The 17,370-nt window shown below is 42.2% G+C and overlaps 1 protein-coding gene across 2 annotated transcripts; it reads right to left on the bottom strand.

Annotated features, from left to right (window-relative positions):
- Nucleotides 1–9,883: 9,883 nt before the first annotated feature.
- On the bottom strand, nucleotides 9,884–14,138 carry LOC147857595 (PI-PLC X domain-containing protein At5g67130-like). 2 transcript variants are annotated; one of them, XM_087327325.1, is made up of 8 exons: nucleotides 13,920–14,138; nucleotides 13,482–13,610; nucleotides 12,857–13,058; nucleotides 12,039–12,142; nucleotides 11,646–11,949; nucleotides 10,827–11,050; nucleotides 10,274–10,360; nucleotides 9,884–10,197 (listed from the first exon to the last, which is right to left on the bottom strand). In XM_087327325.1, the coding sequence occupies exons 1-8, from the start codon at nucleotides 14,112–14,114 to the stop codon at nucleotides 10,036–10,038; spliced, it is 1,407 nt and encodes a 468-aa protein (XP_087183451.1). In that variant the 5' UTR covers nucleotides 14,115–14,138; the 3' UTR covers nucleotides 9,884–10,035. The 2 variants fall into 2 exon arrangements, with proteins under 2 accessions (XP_087183451.1, XP_087183452.1); XM_087327326.1 differs by having other exon boundaries at nucleotides 12,039–12,137; nucleotides 12,918–13,058; nucleotides 13,920–14,136.
- Nucleotides 14,139–17,370: the final 3,232 nt, after the last annotated feature.

Genomic DNA, 17,370 nt, shown 5'->3' with positions numbered 1-17,370 from the left:
CGACCCGAAGTCGGAGAAATGTATCCTTGTAGGATACTCACTAGAGCAAAAGGGGTACAAGTGCTATAACCCCTCGACTCGAAAGGCTCATGTGAGTCGAGAAGTATTCTTCTATGAATCGGCATCATGGTACGAACCTGAGCCGAATCCTCCCAAACCATTTCCAGTTGACCCGAAATCCACCAAACAAGGCTTAGTGGAGATTGACTCGAACACATGTTCGAAGAATGCCCAATTACGACAAGGCTTAGTGGGCCATAAGAGCCTCCGAGCGATCAAAGCATATCTCGGCCAAGTCCGAAGTTGGACAAAGGGAAGGCCAAAATGCTAGAATATGAACATCAGATCGAGGTCGAGTTGACTCGCCCCCTCGATAGTGAATTCGAAGGCCTCGACATCCGGACAAATGGGGCGAAGAAAGCCTTTGTATCCACAAAGGAGAAGCTCCGCCGATCCACCCGAGATAAAAACCTAGTAGGCCGATTCGGCTACGATGAGTATATGGATACCATTATGATGAAGGTTGCGACTGTACGAGAGCCGCAAACGTTTTCCGAAGCCGTGAAGAACCCCAGATGGATTGAAGCAATGAATGAGGAGATGCAAGAACTCTCCAAAAATGAGACATGGGATCTCGTTCCCCACTCACCGCACAAGAAGGCAATTGGTTGTAGATGGATTTATAAGGTGAAGTGTAAAGTCGACGGCTCCGTCAACCACTACAAAGCTCGACTCGTAGCGAAAGGATACGCACAAAAACATGGAGTCGACTACGAAGAGACATTTGCCCCAGTGGCAAAGATGACGATTGTGCGGACAGTAATCGCACTCACAAGAGCGAAAGGGTGGCATCTCCACCAGATGGACGTCAAGAACATCTTTCTTCAAGGCGAACTAGAAGAGGTGTACATGGTACAACCACTCGGCTTCGAATCCAACATTCATCTTAAAGTTGTTTGCCAACTCAAGAAGCCTCTCTATGGCCTCAAGTAAGCAACGTGTGCTTGGCTTTCGAAGATAACGCAATATCTTCATCGAATCGGCTTTCGAATGTCGAAATCCGACAACTCCCTCTACGTACGAAATGGCTCAAGAAGCCCAATTGTCATCATCCTATACGTAGATGATCTGGTCATTGGAGGTGAAAGTCTAGTCGACATCAACAAGGTCAAGTTCCTCCTCTTCGGAAAATTTGAGATGATGAACATGAAGGAGGTCCATTACTTGGCATCGAGGTAATTTGGACTCCGGCCGGCATTATGATCTCTCAACGGCACTACATCCTCAACTTGTTATACAAGTTCAAGATGGCTAAGTGCAAATCTGTGGCAACCCCTCTCGATAGAAACCTCAAAATAGATGTTGATTCCGGCACAGATGAGTGCGATCCAACTCAATATCATCAACTAATCGGGAGCCTCATCTATCTCTCAATCACTCGACCCGACCTTAGCTATCCAGTCGGATTCCCTAGCCAATTCATGCAAACTCCGCGCGATATCCATTTCGGTTGCACTAAGTGAGTATTACGATATGTGAGTGGTACAATGGATGACGGCATTCTCTACAAATCGGTGACACCAATTCAACTCGAAGGGTACATAGATGCCGACTGGGCCGGCTACAAAGCCGATCGATGATCGACCTCCGGATTTGTCTTATCGCTCAGCAGCGGAGCAATATCTTGGAGTAGTAAGAAGAAGCATATCGTCGCACTTTCGAGCACGGAGGCTGAATACATGGGCACAATCGTGACTGCATGTGAATTCTTCTGGTTCAAGAGGATTTTGAAGGATCTGGGCGTTCGCATCAAGGATCTGACTCCCCTTTATTGCGACAACATGAGCAGTATCTATCTAGCTTGGAACCCGGTGTTCCAGACACACACAAAGCATATCAAAGTGCACTATCACTTCATTCGAGAGCGTGTTTAGACCGGAGATGTTGACCTTCAACACATCAACACGAATCTTGAGACAACCAACATCTTCACCAAAGCCCTAGGAGCCGACAAGCTTCAGCAATTCATGTCAGACCATAGATTGACGATCCCTAACTTGCCAAGCTTGAGGGGGAGTACAAGAGAGAACCGGATACTGTCTGAACTGGGTATGAGCCGAAGCGAACACCGGAGATCATCTAAACCGGATACCAGCCAAAGCGGACATCAACCGAAAGCAATCGACCCGAGTTGAACTTGAGGGGGCGTGTTGAGAATCAAGGTCAACCTAGTGCAACGTGTGAACACACCCTTTGAGAATCTATGATCACTCAAAGGTCAAGAGTCACACCACTACTCTCTACACATTAACTATATTCTATGACACATAACTAATGAGTTCCATATTCCCTATGACTATGAGTCTTCACATTCCCCAAGAGAGTTGTTGTTGTAGTGAGATAATGAAGAGCGAGGGTGACTTTATATAAAGCACCCTTCTCCTACTTCATACTAAGTCGGTTGTGACTCCTTGTAATGCTACATTTTGTATTTGTTATTCTCCTTGTGAATATACACCTTCTTCTTGAGTATTCTATTTTCCATTCTATCTAATCTATCTTGTGTTTTCTCTTCTCTTCTCTCTTTCCTCTCACACATACACATAACACACATCTCTTCCGCTGCACAAGAATCATATCTGGTTCTTTATATTCTCCCCTTAACCATGAGTTCTCTTTGCCCTTTTATAGGTTTTAAAAGGCTTGTTCCCCAATACAATTATTGGGTGCTTTTTATTTTAGCACATGCCACACTTTTTCTTTCCCAATTACCTGCTCTATTCCCCCCCTCTCAATCATGTTACAAACTCTTATCAATTGAGCTAAGACTTTTTTATTGTTTTAAACGCACCACAATACGTGTCCTTCTACCACACCCTAACTTTATCATTGAACCTTTTTAATATTTGTAGTTAAACTTATTTCCTCCTCTGTGATCCCCATATCACAACACTGTTATTTATACTTTCACATCTTCTTATCAACCTCCTTTTCCATTTCGGAGGTCATCGTTGTCTTCATGGCTCCGACCTCATTACACGTGGATAGCTTCGTGAAGGGAGTTGGCTAACTCGCTTGCCAACTGTGTCGAAGGGAGCACGGTGTGGCCCGAAGACACTATTACGACATTGAGGCACGATCTTCACAGACCACTCCATTTACCTTCACCGGAGGCTCTAATTGGTTGTATTATTCTCCCATCTCCTATTTTTGTTTGTTTAAACCTTGTAAAAACCATTTCTTTCGTGGCATTTCATTTTGTGATACCACTTTGTTGTAACAAAAGGGATATTTCTCTATAAATATTTTCAACCAAAATCATATATTGGTCTCCTTTCATCATTATGTGTGAGTGTGAGGAGGTTTAAGTGGTTGCCAGTGGATGAGTCTAGCCGCTCTTAATCCATCTCCGGATCGTTTGCCTTGTTTGACGCGAAGTTTCGCGCGTGCGTGTAGAAGGGCGGGACCACGGGGGTCTCGGACGAGGGAAGAAGGAAAGCCGAGAAGACGATTCCGGACGTGTTCTGGAAACAACCGAACGGGAGAGAGAGAGAGAGAGAGAGAGAGCGCTTGACACCGATTCACACCCACACACTCCCACCACACCGACCCAACTCACGCCCTTATGTACAGGAACAGAGGTAAGAGAACACCAAAACACCCACACAAACACCGGTGCGTAGAACCCTCCATGCATATGTAACAAGACTAAGATACAATACTGGTATCGAGCCCGACCTAAGTAGCTCAGGTTACAACAGTCGTCTACTGCCAAGCCGCCGGTCGGGGAGCTCTCAGGCTTGTCGTGCCGAGCGGGGTCTTGCACAGAGAACGGGCAGAAAACAGGAACATGAGATACCAAGGCTCGATACTCAAAACGACGAAGAGGAAGAAGCAAAGAAGAGAAACGAAACCGTAAACAAGAGGAAAGAAAGAGGAAGAGAGAACGTTTCTTCCTCTAACGGTATACCCTACGAATGCAAAAATGGGCAACCCCTTCACAAAGGGCGCTCCCTCCCTTTTATAGAACAAGGAGAGGGATGCGTAGCATTGTGGGATAAATCCCTTATTACATGGGATTCTTGGCCCGACTTGATTACTCTTCGGCGCCATAAAGGCACCCTCATTATTCACACTAAATGTACAAGGGTGAGCGCACATGCTGCACCCCACCGATGTAGCCAATATTTCCCGGTTTCCGCCTCTGGCCGAAATTCTTCACGACATCCGCCCCCACCAAACCGCACGTCCACCGGTACGTGCCAAATCCGGTGAAGGATGAGAGATTTCGGCCGGTGAGAAACCGGTCTTCTGTAATCCGCATCCCGGCCCCGCTGCCGGTTTGAATCTTCGGCTTTGGTTCTTCCTTCGCGCTTACCTACCCGTAGGCTCGTTCGACCCGTCGATGGGTCCTTCGCCGCGATCTCCGTAGTACACGTACTTTCGCTAGCCCTTGTTCGGCCGTATGCACGCTCCGCTCTCCGCCGTATGCCCGATGTCCTCCGCTTGAGGAACGCCCGTAGTGGCCCACTTGGCCTCCGTCGACCATTCGGGTTGTCTTGATTGCCGTCCCATGTTGTTTCGCGTTGCCTTCGTCCTCTCGCCGCCAACTTCCTTCTCCATGGTCTTACGCCGCCACATCGGCTCGAACTACCATGGTCCTCGGAACGGTGTGGAGGATCCTTCCCTGGCCTTCTATGCACTACCTCTGAACCGTGCAACCCATTCTTCGTGCTCGCCTTTCTACTTCGACACCTCCATGTGGCACGTTCCACTTCCTTTGTTCGGCACCGCCTGTGCCAAACACCGTCCCGTAGTCACGCTTCGATCCGGCCCGCGATGGCCACTTGCGAGACTCTTGTTCCGTCCCAGGTGTGCCTTTCCGGCCCGACACACCTCCCCGTGTTTGCCCCTACCAGCTCCTTCCGAAACCGTAACCGGCGGTAAGGGTTTCGCACTTCGTCCACCCCCTGTCTTACCGACTCCTGATCCGCCACCGTCCTTCTCCCTAGGTCTCAAGCCGACTCCCGTTAGCCGGCCGCCGAAGTCTCCGGATCGGTGTGAGGGTCCCATAGGACCGGACTCCGTTTCTCAACTTGCCGAAATTCGGGTGTCTTTTGTCGGAGTCCTTCGCGACTCTCCTCGTGTCTTCCGCGTAGCCGGGTCCACCTTCGTGTTGCCGGGTCCCGTTTCCCGCCGCCACCAACCTTCTCTCTCGGTCTCATGTTGCCACGTTGGCCGAACTGCCAGAGTCTTTGGTTCGGTGTGGGGATCCCGTAGGACCGGACTTCCTTATGCCCGTGACCTTGCCAGTCGGTCTGATTCGGTTCGTAGCCGCTTCGCCAGCCTAATACCTTCCTTCTCTGCTTTCCATCGTCTGAACACGTTCACCTGCCGCCACCATCCTTTCCTATAGGACTCACGCCGGCTCTTGGGCCGACCGCCGGGTCAGTGTGAGGATCTTCGTGGGACCTCGGTTTGCCCGCCTGCAGTTCTTTGCCTTCGTCCCCTCGCCGCCACCGATCGTCACTCTAGGTCTCACATCGGCTCTCGGGCCGACTGCCGGAGTCTTCGGATCCGGTGTGAAGGATCCTCCTCGGGCTCGTCGTATCTCTGACCCTTATCCTGGGTCTTCCTTCTTTCGCAAGCCGAGAGGGTGGCTCGCTCCACACCCTCTCCCGTGGTACTGACGTACCGTGTTCCCAGCCTCTTCGTAGGCCTCCCGGAATGGTTATTCGGAAGTCCGCTCCACCCGGTTCTCATTCGTCATTCTCTGGATTGCCGGGTCCCGTTCTCTTGTCGCCACCAATCTCTCCTATAGGACTCGGGCCGACAGCCAGATCGGTGTGAGGATCTCCGTAGCACCGATCTTCGTTCTCCTCTTCATCCTTTGTACTTCTCCCGAACTCGTCGTTGCTCTCCTTCTCGCGTACCCGCCTACATTTCCCATCTCTCTAGGTCTCATGCCGGCGCTCGTTGTCGGCTGCCTGAGTCTCCGGATAAGACGTAGTGTTTCCGTCCCGTAATGATTTGCGGACGCTCGTTCGGGGAACCGCTCCCCAAGCACATTCGGTGAGAAGCGTCTGGACTTCGATCGATCAAGTGCCGCCTGCACTTGATTCTCCAATGTCCGGAGTTTTGGGCAGCAGTGTCCAAAACCTGCTAGTCTCTCTCCGCAACCTCGACCGCTAGCTTCCAGATTTGCGGCCTTCACCCTCTTCCGCGCCGGCTTGTGTCCTCATGTAAAAGAGACCAATTTTTTTCGCACCCTCTTCCGCGCCGGCACTATCGTACCGAACCGAGCCCTACCGATCGGGCTCTATAGCCCGTCCCTGGTCTTTCGCGCCTTTCAGAAGAGCTCTCCATGCGGATTCTGGAGACTCCGGTGGTCGAGCCCGTGTGCCGACATGAGACCGGAGAGAAGGAAGGTGCCGACGAGGAGTCCTGGCACGATGCCAACGAAGGGGGATGGGAAACGGCCTGCGAGGAGGCGGCACGAAAAGATCGGCATTCCGATTCGGATGGAGCGTGATTCGGATGTGGATGACTCGACCGAAACGGCCATTGAACCGGCCGACTCTTTCGACCACGCATTTGACAGCTTGTTGCGCCGTCTCTCTCCTTGTTGTTGCTCATCCAAACTCCCTCATCGCTTCAACAAAAAGTTGCGCAAAGTTGTCTTCTTCCAACTCCATCCTCCCTTGCCACCCTTCACGTCGGGTTCACCAAATATGTCACGAAGTTTCGCGCGTGCGTGTAGAAGGGCGGGACCACGGGGGTCTCGGACGAGGGAAGAAGGGAAGCCGTGAAGATGATTCCGGACGCGTTCCAGAAGCAACCGAATGGGAGAGAGAGAGAGAGAGAGAGAGAGAGAGCACTTGACACCGACTCACACCCACACACTCCCACCACACCAACCCAACTCACGCCCTTTGTACAAGAACGGAGGTAAGAGAACACCAAAACACCCACACAAACACCGGTGCGCAGAACCCTCCATGTATATGTAACAAGACTAAGATACAATACTGGTATCGAGCCCGACCTAAGTAGCTCAGGTTACAATAGTCGTCTACTGCCAAGCCGCCGGTCGGGGAGCTCTCAGGCTTGTCGTGCCGAGCGGGATCTTGCACAGAGAACAGGCAAAAAACAGGAACACGAGATGCCAAGGCTCGATACTCAAAACGATGAAGAGGAAGAAGCATAGAAGAGAAACGAAACCATAAACAAGAGGAAAGAAAGAGGAAGAGAGAACGTTTCTTCCTCTAACGGTATACCCTATGAATGCAAAAATGGGCAACCCCTTCACAAAGGGCGCTCCCTCCCTTTTATAGAACAAGGAGAGGGATGCGTAGCATTGTGGGATAAATCCCTTATTACATGGGATTCTTGTCCCGACTTGATTACTCTTTGGCGCCATAAAGGCGCCCTCATTATTCACACTAAATGTACAAGGGTGAGCGCACATGCTGCACCCCGCCGATGTAGCCAATATTTTCCGGTTTCCGCCTCTGGCCAAAATTCTTCACGACACCGTTTGTTCACATCTTACATTCATTTCATCATCTTCCATTTGAGTGCCCAACTTGTGTTCGAGTTCCCAATCACATTTGAGTCCCCACTCGGGTTCAAGCCCCACCTTCACTCACGTCCTCCCTGGTCCAAGACCCCCATGGTCCCCCTAGAATAGCACATGCATGCGTGTTTACGTGACATCAAGTTCAACTTGGCCATGGATGGAGTGATGCGAGGAAGGGAAAACATGGCAAGGCTAGACCAAGTCATTGAAATTATTGTCAGAACGATGAACTGATTCAATAGAAAGATGCCTTGAGCTATTTGAAGGCTTATAAAGCCGGAATGATGATGAGAGACATTATGGAATAGAAGCACGTGAGTGGCTTCACAAGAGCAATAGTGACGAGTCTTCACATGGAGGTACTCGAGTTGCAAGTAGAAAGCCACCCTTGGAAAGAGTTTGAGAGGGGGTTGCTCAAAGTATACGACCTCAATGACTCATTGTAGACGATGAAGAAAGACCTAATGGATTGGGTCAAATCACTTGGAAAGGGGAGGTGCACCACCACAATGCTACAGGAGTTAGAGAGGCAGTTTGTGTGTCTCTCGACACTCAATAGGAAAGATCTCAATGTGAATAGGGTAAAACCTTCAGCCAAATCCTAGCTCATTCCTTGCATGCCTTTGCCAAAGCCTTAAATAACTGGATAATTCCCCTTTCTACCTTGTCGTGCACTGTAGAGTTGTATGCCTTGATAAGGATAACCAAATCTCCACTCTATCAAGAACTCCAAGGTTCTTGCGAGTTAATTTCACACCCATATCTACAAAGTATATCTTCGGGGATGGACTAGTAGATTGTTGATGTGGTCTTCAACCTAAATGTCCTCCCTTTCACCAAGCTTTAAAGTCTTCTCTAGCAATTACCAAGTACTTCTGTTAGAACCTTAATTAATGTTAAGCAAAATTAGAGAGGAAAATAAGGAAGAAAGGATGTCATTCCACCCTACCACCCCCTAGCAAAACTGAGAGATAGATCCAAGTCCCTTGTTAATGTTCCATACCACCTTGTATGGTCATGGATCATACCTTGGGTTTCAAGATGAAGGAGGCACATGTGTATGAAGCTAGAGCTTTGCCACAGTATCATATTCTCTATCTCAAAACAATAAAGAAAAGAGATGCCTAATCATGAATATAGCTAGCCTTCTTATATAGGCTCAACCCAAAGCCTTTGTGTGTGTTTCCCATGTGGCTGTTTTTTTTTACAAAAAGTAACCAGGTGATGAAATAATCTAAAGTTATGTCTCACCATAGGATTGAGGTAGCTCAATCCTCACCTTTCATCCTTACAAATTAACACTCTATGGTTATGGTTATGCTCGTAACATAATCCCCCTCTCTAAAAGATTGCACTCTTGCAATCATAAAAAGTAAAGGAAGTTTGCTCTAAGAGAATTTGCTCACTCCCAAGTAGCATCGTCCATGGGGGCCAATCATAGTCCTGAAGTAGGCGCCATAGGTTGGGACAACCCAATCCCAACAGCTACCCACCCCAACAACCATATTTGGCCTATATAAGGAGGATCACTTCTCATTTTTTAACCATTCTCTAATTCTTAGATTCACTCTCTCCTTCTTTCTATTATCTTGTGTGGGAGTTGTCCCAACTCAATTCCTACTCAATCCCGACTTGTTCCAACTCTGAGTTTTGAGTTTTGGTTTTGTCCCAACTTGGGAAGGTTGTAAGCTTTTTTTCTTATAATGATATATGAGTAAGTTTTGTGTCCTAATTGTGTTTTCTTGTGGTTTTAAGTACCCGCATGAAATAGGGGCATAACATAAGCTCATCAATTTGCAGATAAGAAATAAGTGATCAAGTATCAAGGAAGCATATCCAACAAAAAATGTGTCTATATCATTGCTAGGCATTTTTTGGATATGGTTGTCCTTGGTCTTAGATGGTTTTAAAAGTAGGAGCAACATTTCATCTTGAGAAAAATGGAACATTGAAAAATGATTCCAGTTTCGGAAAAAAACAATTCTACAATTTCGTAAATATTGATGTCGACGCTTAAAAACTATTTTTTGATTGGGAGAGAAAAACCAATATTATGTTGGTGTGAGAGATTTACAAGTTGTTCAAGCCAATTTTACAAATGATGGAATTTAGGTTACAATGTTACATATAAACAATTCTACAACTTCGTAAATATTGACTTCGGATCTTAAAAACTTTTTTTTGATTGGTTAGAGAAAAACTAATATTATGTTGGTATGAGAGATTTACAAGTTTGTCCAAGCCATTTTTACAAATGATGGAAAATAAGTTACCATGTTACATATAGAATAACACAAACCAGTTAAAATACAGTTTGTTTACTCCATATTTTAATTTTGTAGTAACTTGCAAATGATAACAAAAAAGAAGTTGGTAAAAATCCATTGTTGGCTGGCAACTATGTCTTCATATTATCAAAGAATGAGTTTTTTTTGGAAAAGATCCTTGGAATTTGACTACAAGGTGCCAAAATAATGAGTCATGTAGATGGTCATGCTAAGTGTGACAATAAATGGAGTTAGTGGAAGTAAAATGTTGGAGGTTGAGGGAGTTACTTGAGGTAGCTTAAAAGTTCCATTCTCGCTAGACTCATTGCACATTGCATAGGCTAAATTTAGCTGCCATGTTTGAACAATTATAATCACAAACCGTCAATTACCATGTATAAATGCTTTCTTAGTTTTCAAAGCAAACCTTGCATATGTTGATGTTTGAGCACCCGCACATCAATCCTGCATTTATTCTATCCAATGCCGCAAACGCTCCTCCACCATCACTCCTCTTTCCTCAACAAATAGAGTTTGTATATTAAATGAGTAAAAACCATGAGATGAAATTTTAATTTCTCTTCCATGCTAGTGTAGCATAGACAAATACTTCTTTCAATTTTACTAATGACTACTTATCGGAGGTTAGATATATATCATTTATATGATGACGATTTGTTGGCATTTGTGTAATTTCATGCAATTCAAGATAGAACTATGGACAGTCTCACACACACATATGAGTCTATGACATTTTGAGAACCTTTATCAATGCTAGTAAATTTCATTTGGCTATGATCATTTCATTCAAACTTTTGAAATTCTAGTCTCACACATTCGTTGCATTCTATTTAGAAAGCAATTATGACAAGAGTAATCTAGTTGTGAACTTTAAACTTGTATCTCAAAACCACCATTGAGCACTAAAACATCCATAAAAGCCTAAGATGATAAAGTAAACACATAACATTATAACATACCTTATAGAAATCTACAGCGAGGTAATTGGGCCATCTGTTCCCAGCAGCTTGATAGCATGTAGGGAGCATTTTTAGTAAAGGGTTTGAGTTGAATTTGCAAGCTTGAGGTTGAAGTGGATCATCGGGGAAGAAGTTCATCAACACCAATGATCTACTGGTGGCATTCAATGGCAATGATTCTCCTCGATTTGAGCAATTCCCGGATTGCATTCCTTTATTGCCATCTTAACAACAAGATAAACCATGTTATATATTGTTGTTTACAATTGATAAAAGTTACAAAAACAAAGATAGAGGGTGTCATGTCAATACATCGAAAAACGGAGGAAGAGAGGGAATCAATGGGGCCATATATGAGATCGTTTTATCAATGGTTTCGAAAAGTGATATATATTGTCTAAGAAATATGTACAAATGTTAGTTTTGAACTCAAAACCTTATGTTTATATCTTAGTAGCTTACCTAGAGTAAGAAATCGTGTTAATCCTCAACTACAAATGAGAAACCAGTTGTCATTTGATGGCCTACATAGAGTGCCAAACAAAGGTACATAGGTTGATAATGGAATTGATTAATCAATTTTTGTTATTGAGCTTTGTATACCTTGTCCTTAACGGTAGTTGCCTTTATGTCCACTAGTCTTACAACACCTTAGATGGTTTACCTTGCCATAAGATCTTAATATTAAAGCAAGACAACAATGTTCTTTTATATTGTCATGTTATTTTAACAAACATGTTCCCCATTAATTAATTGAGATTAAGGTAGAGGGTGGGTTGATTGCTTTCATAAAATTTGTAACACCTTTACAATACTCACATTGGTTCTCATTCACATATTTCCAATTGTATGCTATGCCTTCACTTAATTCTTTGGTTCGATTCGATGTAAACACAAGCAATCGATGGTTTCTCGCCACCATATCGGTAATAGTTGGCCAATCTTCGCCATTCTTCGGCATGCTCGAAACCGGAAACCAATATTTGAACAAGCCCGATTTTGAGAATAACTTTGTTAAGCCATTTGGTGTTCTCACATAATCCTCTATGAAGATAGTGATGATTTCTGTGGGATTAGTTGCCAAAAAGGTTTCTATTTCTTTCATTGTGTCAATGGCTGGCTCCTAATCATGAATTCAACAAAATATGATAGTATCACATAAGTGTCATCATGGCAAAGTTTATGAAGTGACCAAGAGGAAGAGAGAATTACAAATGCTGTGATGTTGTAGCAAACACCTCCGAAAGAATGACAAAGCCATACGTCTCCAAGGAAATCATACATATCAAGCATGAGGCCTCTTACACCATTCTGTGGTAATTCCATGAAGAAATCAATATTTGAATTAAATATTCGACAAGAAGTTCTACTTCATTGTAATCACATGTATGTTAAGTAAGGGTCTATGTCCAGAAAATAGTTGTCCAAAGCATGGTCCATGAGGTTGATGATCCCCATGTCACTATCGAGGCGTTAAGATTATTTCTAGATTGTAAACCAATGTATTTTCATATGATGCCAATATTGAAAGTATAGTTGTCGAGACTCCGATCAACCACAAAATGTGTGAGTAACTAGGCTTATATTGGTCGACCACACATGTCAAGGCAAAATCTTTACCTAGAAATGTACTTTATCGACTCTACTTCTAGTCATGGTCTAGTAAACCAATCTATATACCATAATTGTCTAGACTTGTATTCTTGACCCAATATAAATCTGTCCAAACTTTTGCCCACACCTTCAAATGTCTAGACTATAAACTTGGATAGGATGGTTCATCAAGAGCAAGCTATTAATGGGTCGATATCGACAGGCGAAATTGGTCCTTTAATTAAGGTTAGATTTAGTGATCATGGTGCATTGAGATCGAACGAAAATAACAATGAATTAATCAAAGCATTAATCGGTTTCAAAAGGCATAATACCAATCAAACCATAATACCAATCATTTAAGCATTAATCAGTTTCGGAGGGTATAATACCAATCCATTAAGCATTAATCGGTTTCAAAAGGCATAATATCAAAGAATTAAGCAAAGCATTAATCGGTTTCAAATGGCATGTAGATTGAGTGGATTGATTGATTACATTGAGTTGGGATGTGATACTATCCTCTTGATTCTCGAAAGTTATCCTCGATTGGCCCGTATGCGATTTCTCCCCCACGATTGCAAATGAGTTGTGGGTAGTGAGCCATGAATATTTGTTGAAGGGCATGGAAGCTCCTTTCTGCGCACACACACACACACATCTTTATAAAACCCTAACCCTAAACCTTAAAATGTCTCTAAAAAGAGGTTTATAAAACCCTAAATCCTACCATGTGTTCAAGCCCTAAATTGGTTATAATAAACCCTGAATTTGCTTACAAATCATGACATGGTTATAAACCTTACTTTAATGTCCTAAAATGTTAACACCTCAACCCTAAAATCTTTTTAATGCCTACACCCTAATCTCCAAAAAAATGCTTGTAAAAAATACCAAGCCCTAAAAATGCTTATGAAACCCCAAACCCTAAAATTGTTTATAGACCCTAAGCCTATGCTTAGCCCTAAATGAATTTGTAGAAAGAAAAGTCCTAAACTGGCAGGATGATTATGATACATTGATTAATGGAGAGAGAATGAATTAATTTCAAGCCATTATTACACTACTAATTGTGAACAAATTGGTGGCCTTGGAGCGATGACATCGTCGCAGAAGATCTCCATCGGCAACACAAGTGGAGCAGAAAAGGTCATTCGAGCAATCTGAGTCCCTCAAACATAAATCTCGAAGCTGCGATTTTAGAATTAACCAAAATATAAACAGAGGGGATCCATTAATCAATCAATTAATTTAAAAAAAAAAACAGGGGATTGATTTAGAAATTCATCAGCTATCTACAGATGTAGGGGGGGGGGGGGGGGGGATCCATTGAATGATTAATTAATTGAAAAACAGGGGATTGATTGATTGATGAACTCATTAGCTAACTAAATATGAAGGGAGAAAAAGGGGATCCATGGCTTAAAGTTACTTAATTAGAAATTTAATCAATTACTAAGTTAATTATACAGAGATTAATAAAGTAGTCCATGTAATGACCTTGCATTGGCCAAGTCTGCAAAGGAGAGCAGAGGAGGGTTGGATAGATAGTGTTAGGATTAAGATGAGGAGGTGTAACAGTAAAGGGAAATTTGTTAGCTGAAGAATTAAAAGCCTGACATGGCTATGTACTAATAATGGAGGTGCCATGGATTCTGATCTTTCAGTGTTATACATACATACATACACACACATATATGTAATACACAGGTAAAAAGAAGAAGGAGACAAGATAAATTAACAGAACATTCATCAATTACAAAATAATAATAATAATTTGAAAATAAAGCCAAAGTATGTATGTAATTGATTGGCAAGTAAAAGCCAATTGCTGTTTGCATTAGAGAATCATGAAGTAAATAAAAACTCATGAATTTCTGTCACATGTATTGTAATGAAGATATATATATATATATGTATATATGGTCTTCATTGGTGTTTTTTTTTTTAAACTATGGCTTTTGGAAGGAAGTAAAAACTTCAATTTTGTGAACTAGGTTTTTCTTTTTTTTACAAAGAGCAAAATATGTTGTATAAGAAAACCATAGTGTGAAACCGATCCTCGTGATCCACAACATCATCACAATCGGCTCTAATTGGTCTCGGGTTTTTGAGTGTTACGTCTCTCGAAGGACTCGCCATTGTCCTCTCCGGACACTCTTCTGGTAGCTTTTTTTCACCGAGTTACTCTTGGAAGGAAGTAAAACTTCAAATTTTGTGAAACTTGGTTTCTCTCCTTTTTACAAAGAGCAAATATATCTATGTATAAGAAAACCATGGGAACCACAGTGTGAAAACACTCCCCGTGATCCACAATATCATCACAATTTGCTCTAATGGTTGTGGATTTTGAATGTTATGTGTCGAAGGACTCGCCACTATCCTCTCATCAAACACTCTTATGGTAGTTGTTTAGCTTCGAGTTATTCTGGGAAAAACCTGGGTCTACTAAGTGTCCACTTCCGGAGACAACTATAACGTGGGTCTAGACTCTACATCATTGATGTTTGATTGAATTGAGGATACCCTTTTGGCCCATATAAATGTACTAGACATTGATCCATAGTAACACTCTTATAATGTGGGTCATGTGCATCAATGCAATGTAAATTGTATCTTATTATTTTACCCTTTTGTCTTACTGATCGTCCATTTCTGTAACTTCTTACTAAACGTCCACTTACGGAGACATCTATGGTGTGCATTGCTTGTCCATCCCCTTCTGTTTTACGTAGCAAAAAGGACATTCATTCACCCTAGTGAGTAAGGACAACTTGAAATCACGAGAGTGGTTAGTAGCTTGTGTTGCTGAATGGAGAACCTTCGGATTACCTGGGTGGTCTTTTCGCCTTGGATTCCTCAATCAATGAGCCTTGGAGTTATTATGCCAATCTTTTCATTGTGTGAACTTGAAAACCCTGGCTAGAATGAATGATTTGTAACTTGCACTCCTCAATTGGCGAGCCATGGAATTCTTAAACCAATATTTTCACTAAAACCAACTTGCTTTTCAAGACCTTGCCTAGTAATTACAAGCTCTCCAAAATAGCTCAAGTTATCACTCAATTGGTGAGCCATGGAATTCCTAAACAAATATTTTCATTAAAGCCAGCTAGATTTACGAGAATGAGTTATTCAACCTTTGTGAACACTAAGTATCATCATGATTAAAAATTAATGATATACTTCGGCCTTATGAACACGAACATTATTGCAAGTCGCTAAAGTTGCTTCAACTTTCCTTCAAGCGAACACAAAGCTTATTGTAATTTACAATCACCCACCAACCTCATAAATATTATCATTATTTCAATTTAGAACCTTATAATTCAACCTTTCACTATCATTGATCCACATGATGGTCCACATTTTCTTGATCTCATAGCTTGTCTATTTGTTCCACAAGTTTTCTGTCACACACAAATGTGTTATGCCATGATTTCAACCACACATTTTCTTGATTTCATAGCTTGCTTATTTGTTCCTCATAAGTTTTCTGTCACACACAATTGTGTTATGCCATGATTTCCCCCACTTTAAGTACAAGTGACACAAAACCCCTAGATTTTTAGATTCATCCTAACCACACGAAATGTCTTGGAGATACTTTAAAGTCTAGTTTTAAAGTAAAAGGGAATTTGTTTGTTTAGGTTGAGATTGTTTAGGCTTTACATATGTTTGTAGTGACATCAATAAAAAGGTTCAAAAGTAATTTATGTCAGAATCAACGCATACACTACATTTATGTTTATATATTTGATGTGATGTTTAATGTTATAAGAGAGAAAAGATGTCCACAATACATGTATTCCATGTAGCAGCAATAAGGTCTATGTATAAAAGTATAGAATATTATTGTAATTGTAAGATTTGATGTAACAGAAATGAATCCAATGTAATCAGGCCTGCATTGGTTTCTCCACATCATGGTCTCACTTTTTAGGGTTTTTTGAAAAATTTCATGTTCCTCATAAACCATTTCATTAGTTTATAATTGAACACTTAGGAGCACATGTGGGAAGCATAAAAACGCAATAAAAGTTAATGTGGTACATTAAGTTGTACCATCCTAAACCTAACCTAACATTGCCTTATTTTTATAGATATTATTAGGATCTTTTGTTGGAGAACAATTTTATAAACTTATATTAAACATGTTTAACCAATACCACAGTTGAACTACAAGTAGAATATAATATCCATGTTGCCTTATTGTTGTCAACTCTTTTGGGTTTCGGCTATGTATGTCAATACGCATTTCCTAAACTTAGGAATGATTTTTCCCATGTTACATCCTTTATGATGGGGAATTTCCTTCTTTTATACAAGCATTGGATGGTCAATTAGGCATTAGGTTTCCTAGATTTTGGACTTGTGTCAAATCTCTTTTCACATAAACTTTTCTTCTTCTTAATGTGAAATTTGTTTTGATGCTTGGATTTCCAAGTAAAAAATTCCATTGTAAACCTCATGGAAGTGGCTTAGTGGTGGTATGCCATTTACTTGAAAGTGAGAGTTCAAATTCCTCTTTTCTAAAGTTTAGGAAGTTTATACATAGACTTCTCCTCGATACTTGGTTTTTTTATGCACAAAATCCATTACAATCCTTGTCAACCCCAAATCACTAGGAACACGGTATACAATTCCTTCATATATGTAAATAATGTTGAATCTCAACGAGCTGGGGTCTGTGGAAACATTGTGTGCATGTGAGAGAAAAAGAATCAAGAGAAAAACTATATTGATAAACTAAGAATCATCTTAATAAAGTAATGCTCTTAGTGGGCTTTACATACATATATACAAGTCCCCAAGGGACTACCACATTAATTGAGGCTAATGGAGTCTAGTCATAAACATTCACTTGAGTACAATTTTGTCATAAGAATATCTAATATTGTTTGACCACATTTATATTTGACAAGTAACTAGATATCTAATATTGTTTGGC

The sequence above is a fragment of the Azolla caroliniana genome, unplaced genomic scaffold (assembly GCF_043228905.1).
Source record: "Azolla caroliniana isolate FFs.n. ecotype wild unplaced genomic scaffold, voAzoCaro1.0.p SCAF_11, whole genome shotgun sequence".
NCBI classification, from domain to species: Eukaryota; Viridiplantae; Streptophyta; class Polypodiopsida; order Salviniales; family Salviniaceae; genus Azolla; species Azolla caroliniana.
The sequence above is the reverse complement of the archived record's forward strand: the minus strand, read 5'-3'. Positions and strand labels throughout refer to the sequence as shown.

Coding starts and splice junctions, on each gene's coding strand:
- LOC147857595 (XM_087327325.1), bottom strand. CDS start 14,114: ATGTGTGTGTATGTATGTATGTATAACACTGAAAGATCAGAATCCATG. Junction 12,143..12,856: donor GATTAATGCTTTGCTTAATT/CTTTGATATTAT, acceptor TCATGGAATTAC/CACAGAATGGTGTAAGAGGC. Junction 11,950..12,038: donor GCTACAACATCACAGCATTT/GTAATTCTCTCT, acceptor ATTCATGATTAG/GAGCCAGCCATTGACACAAT.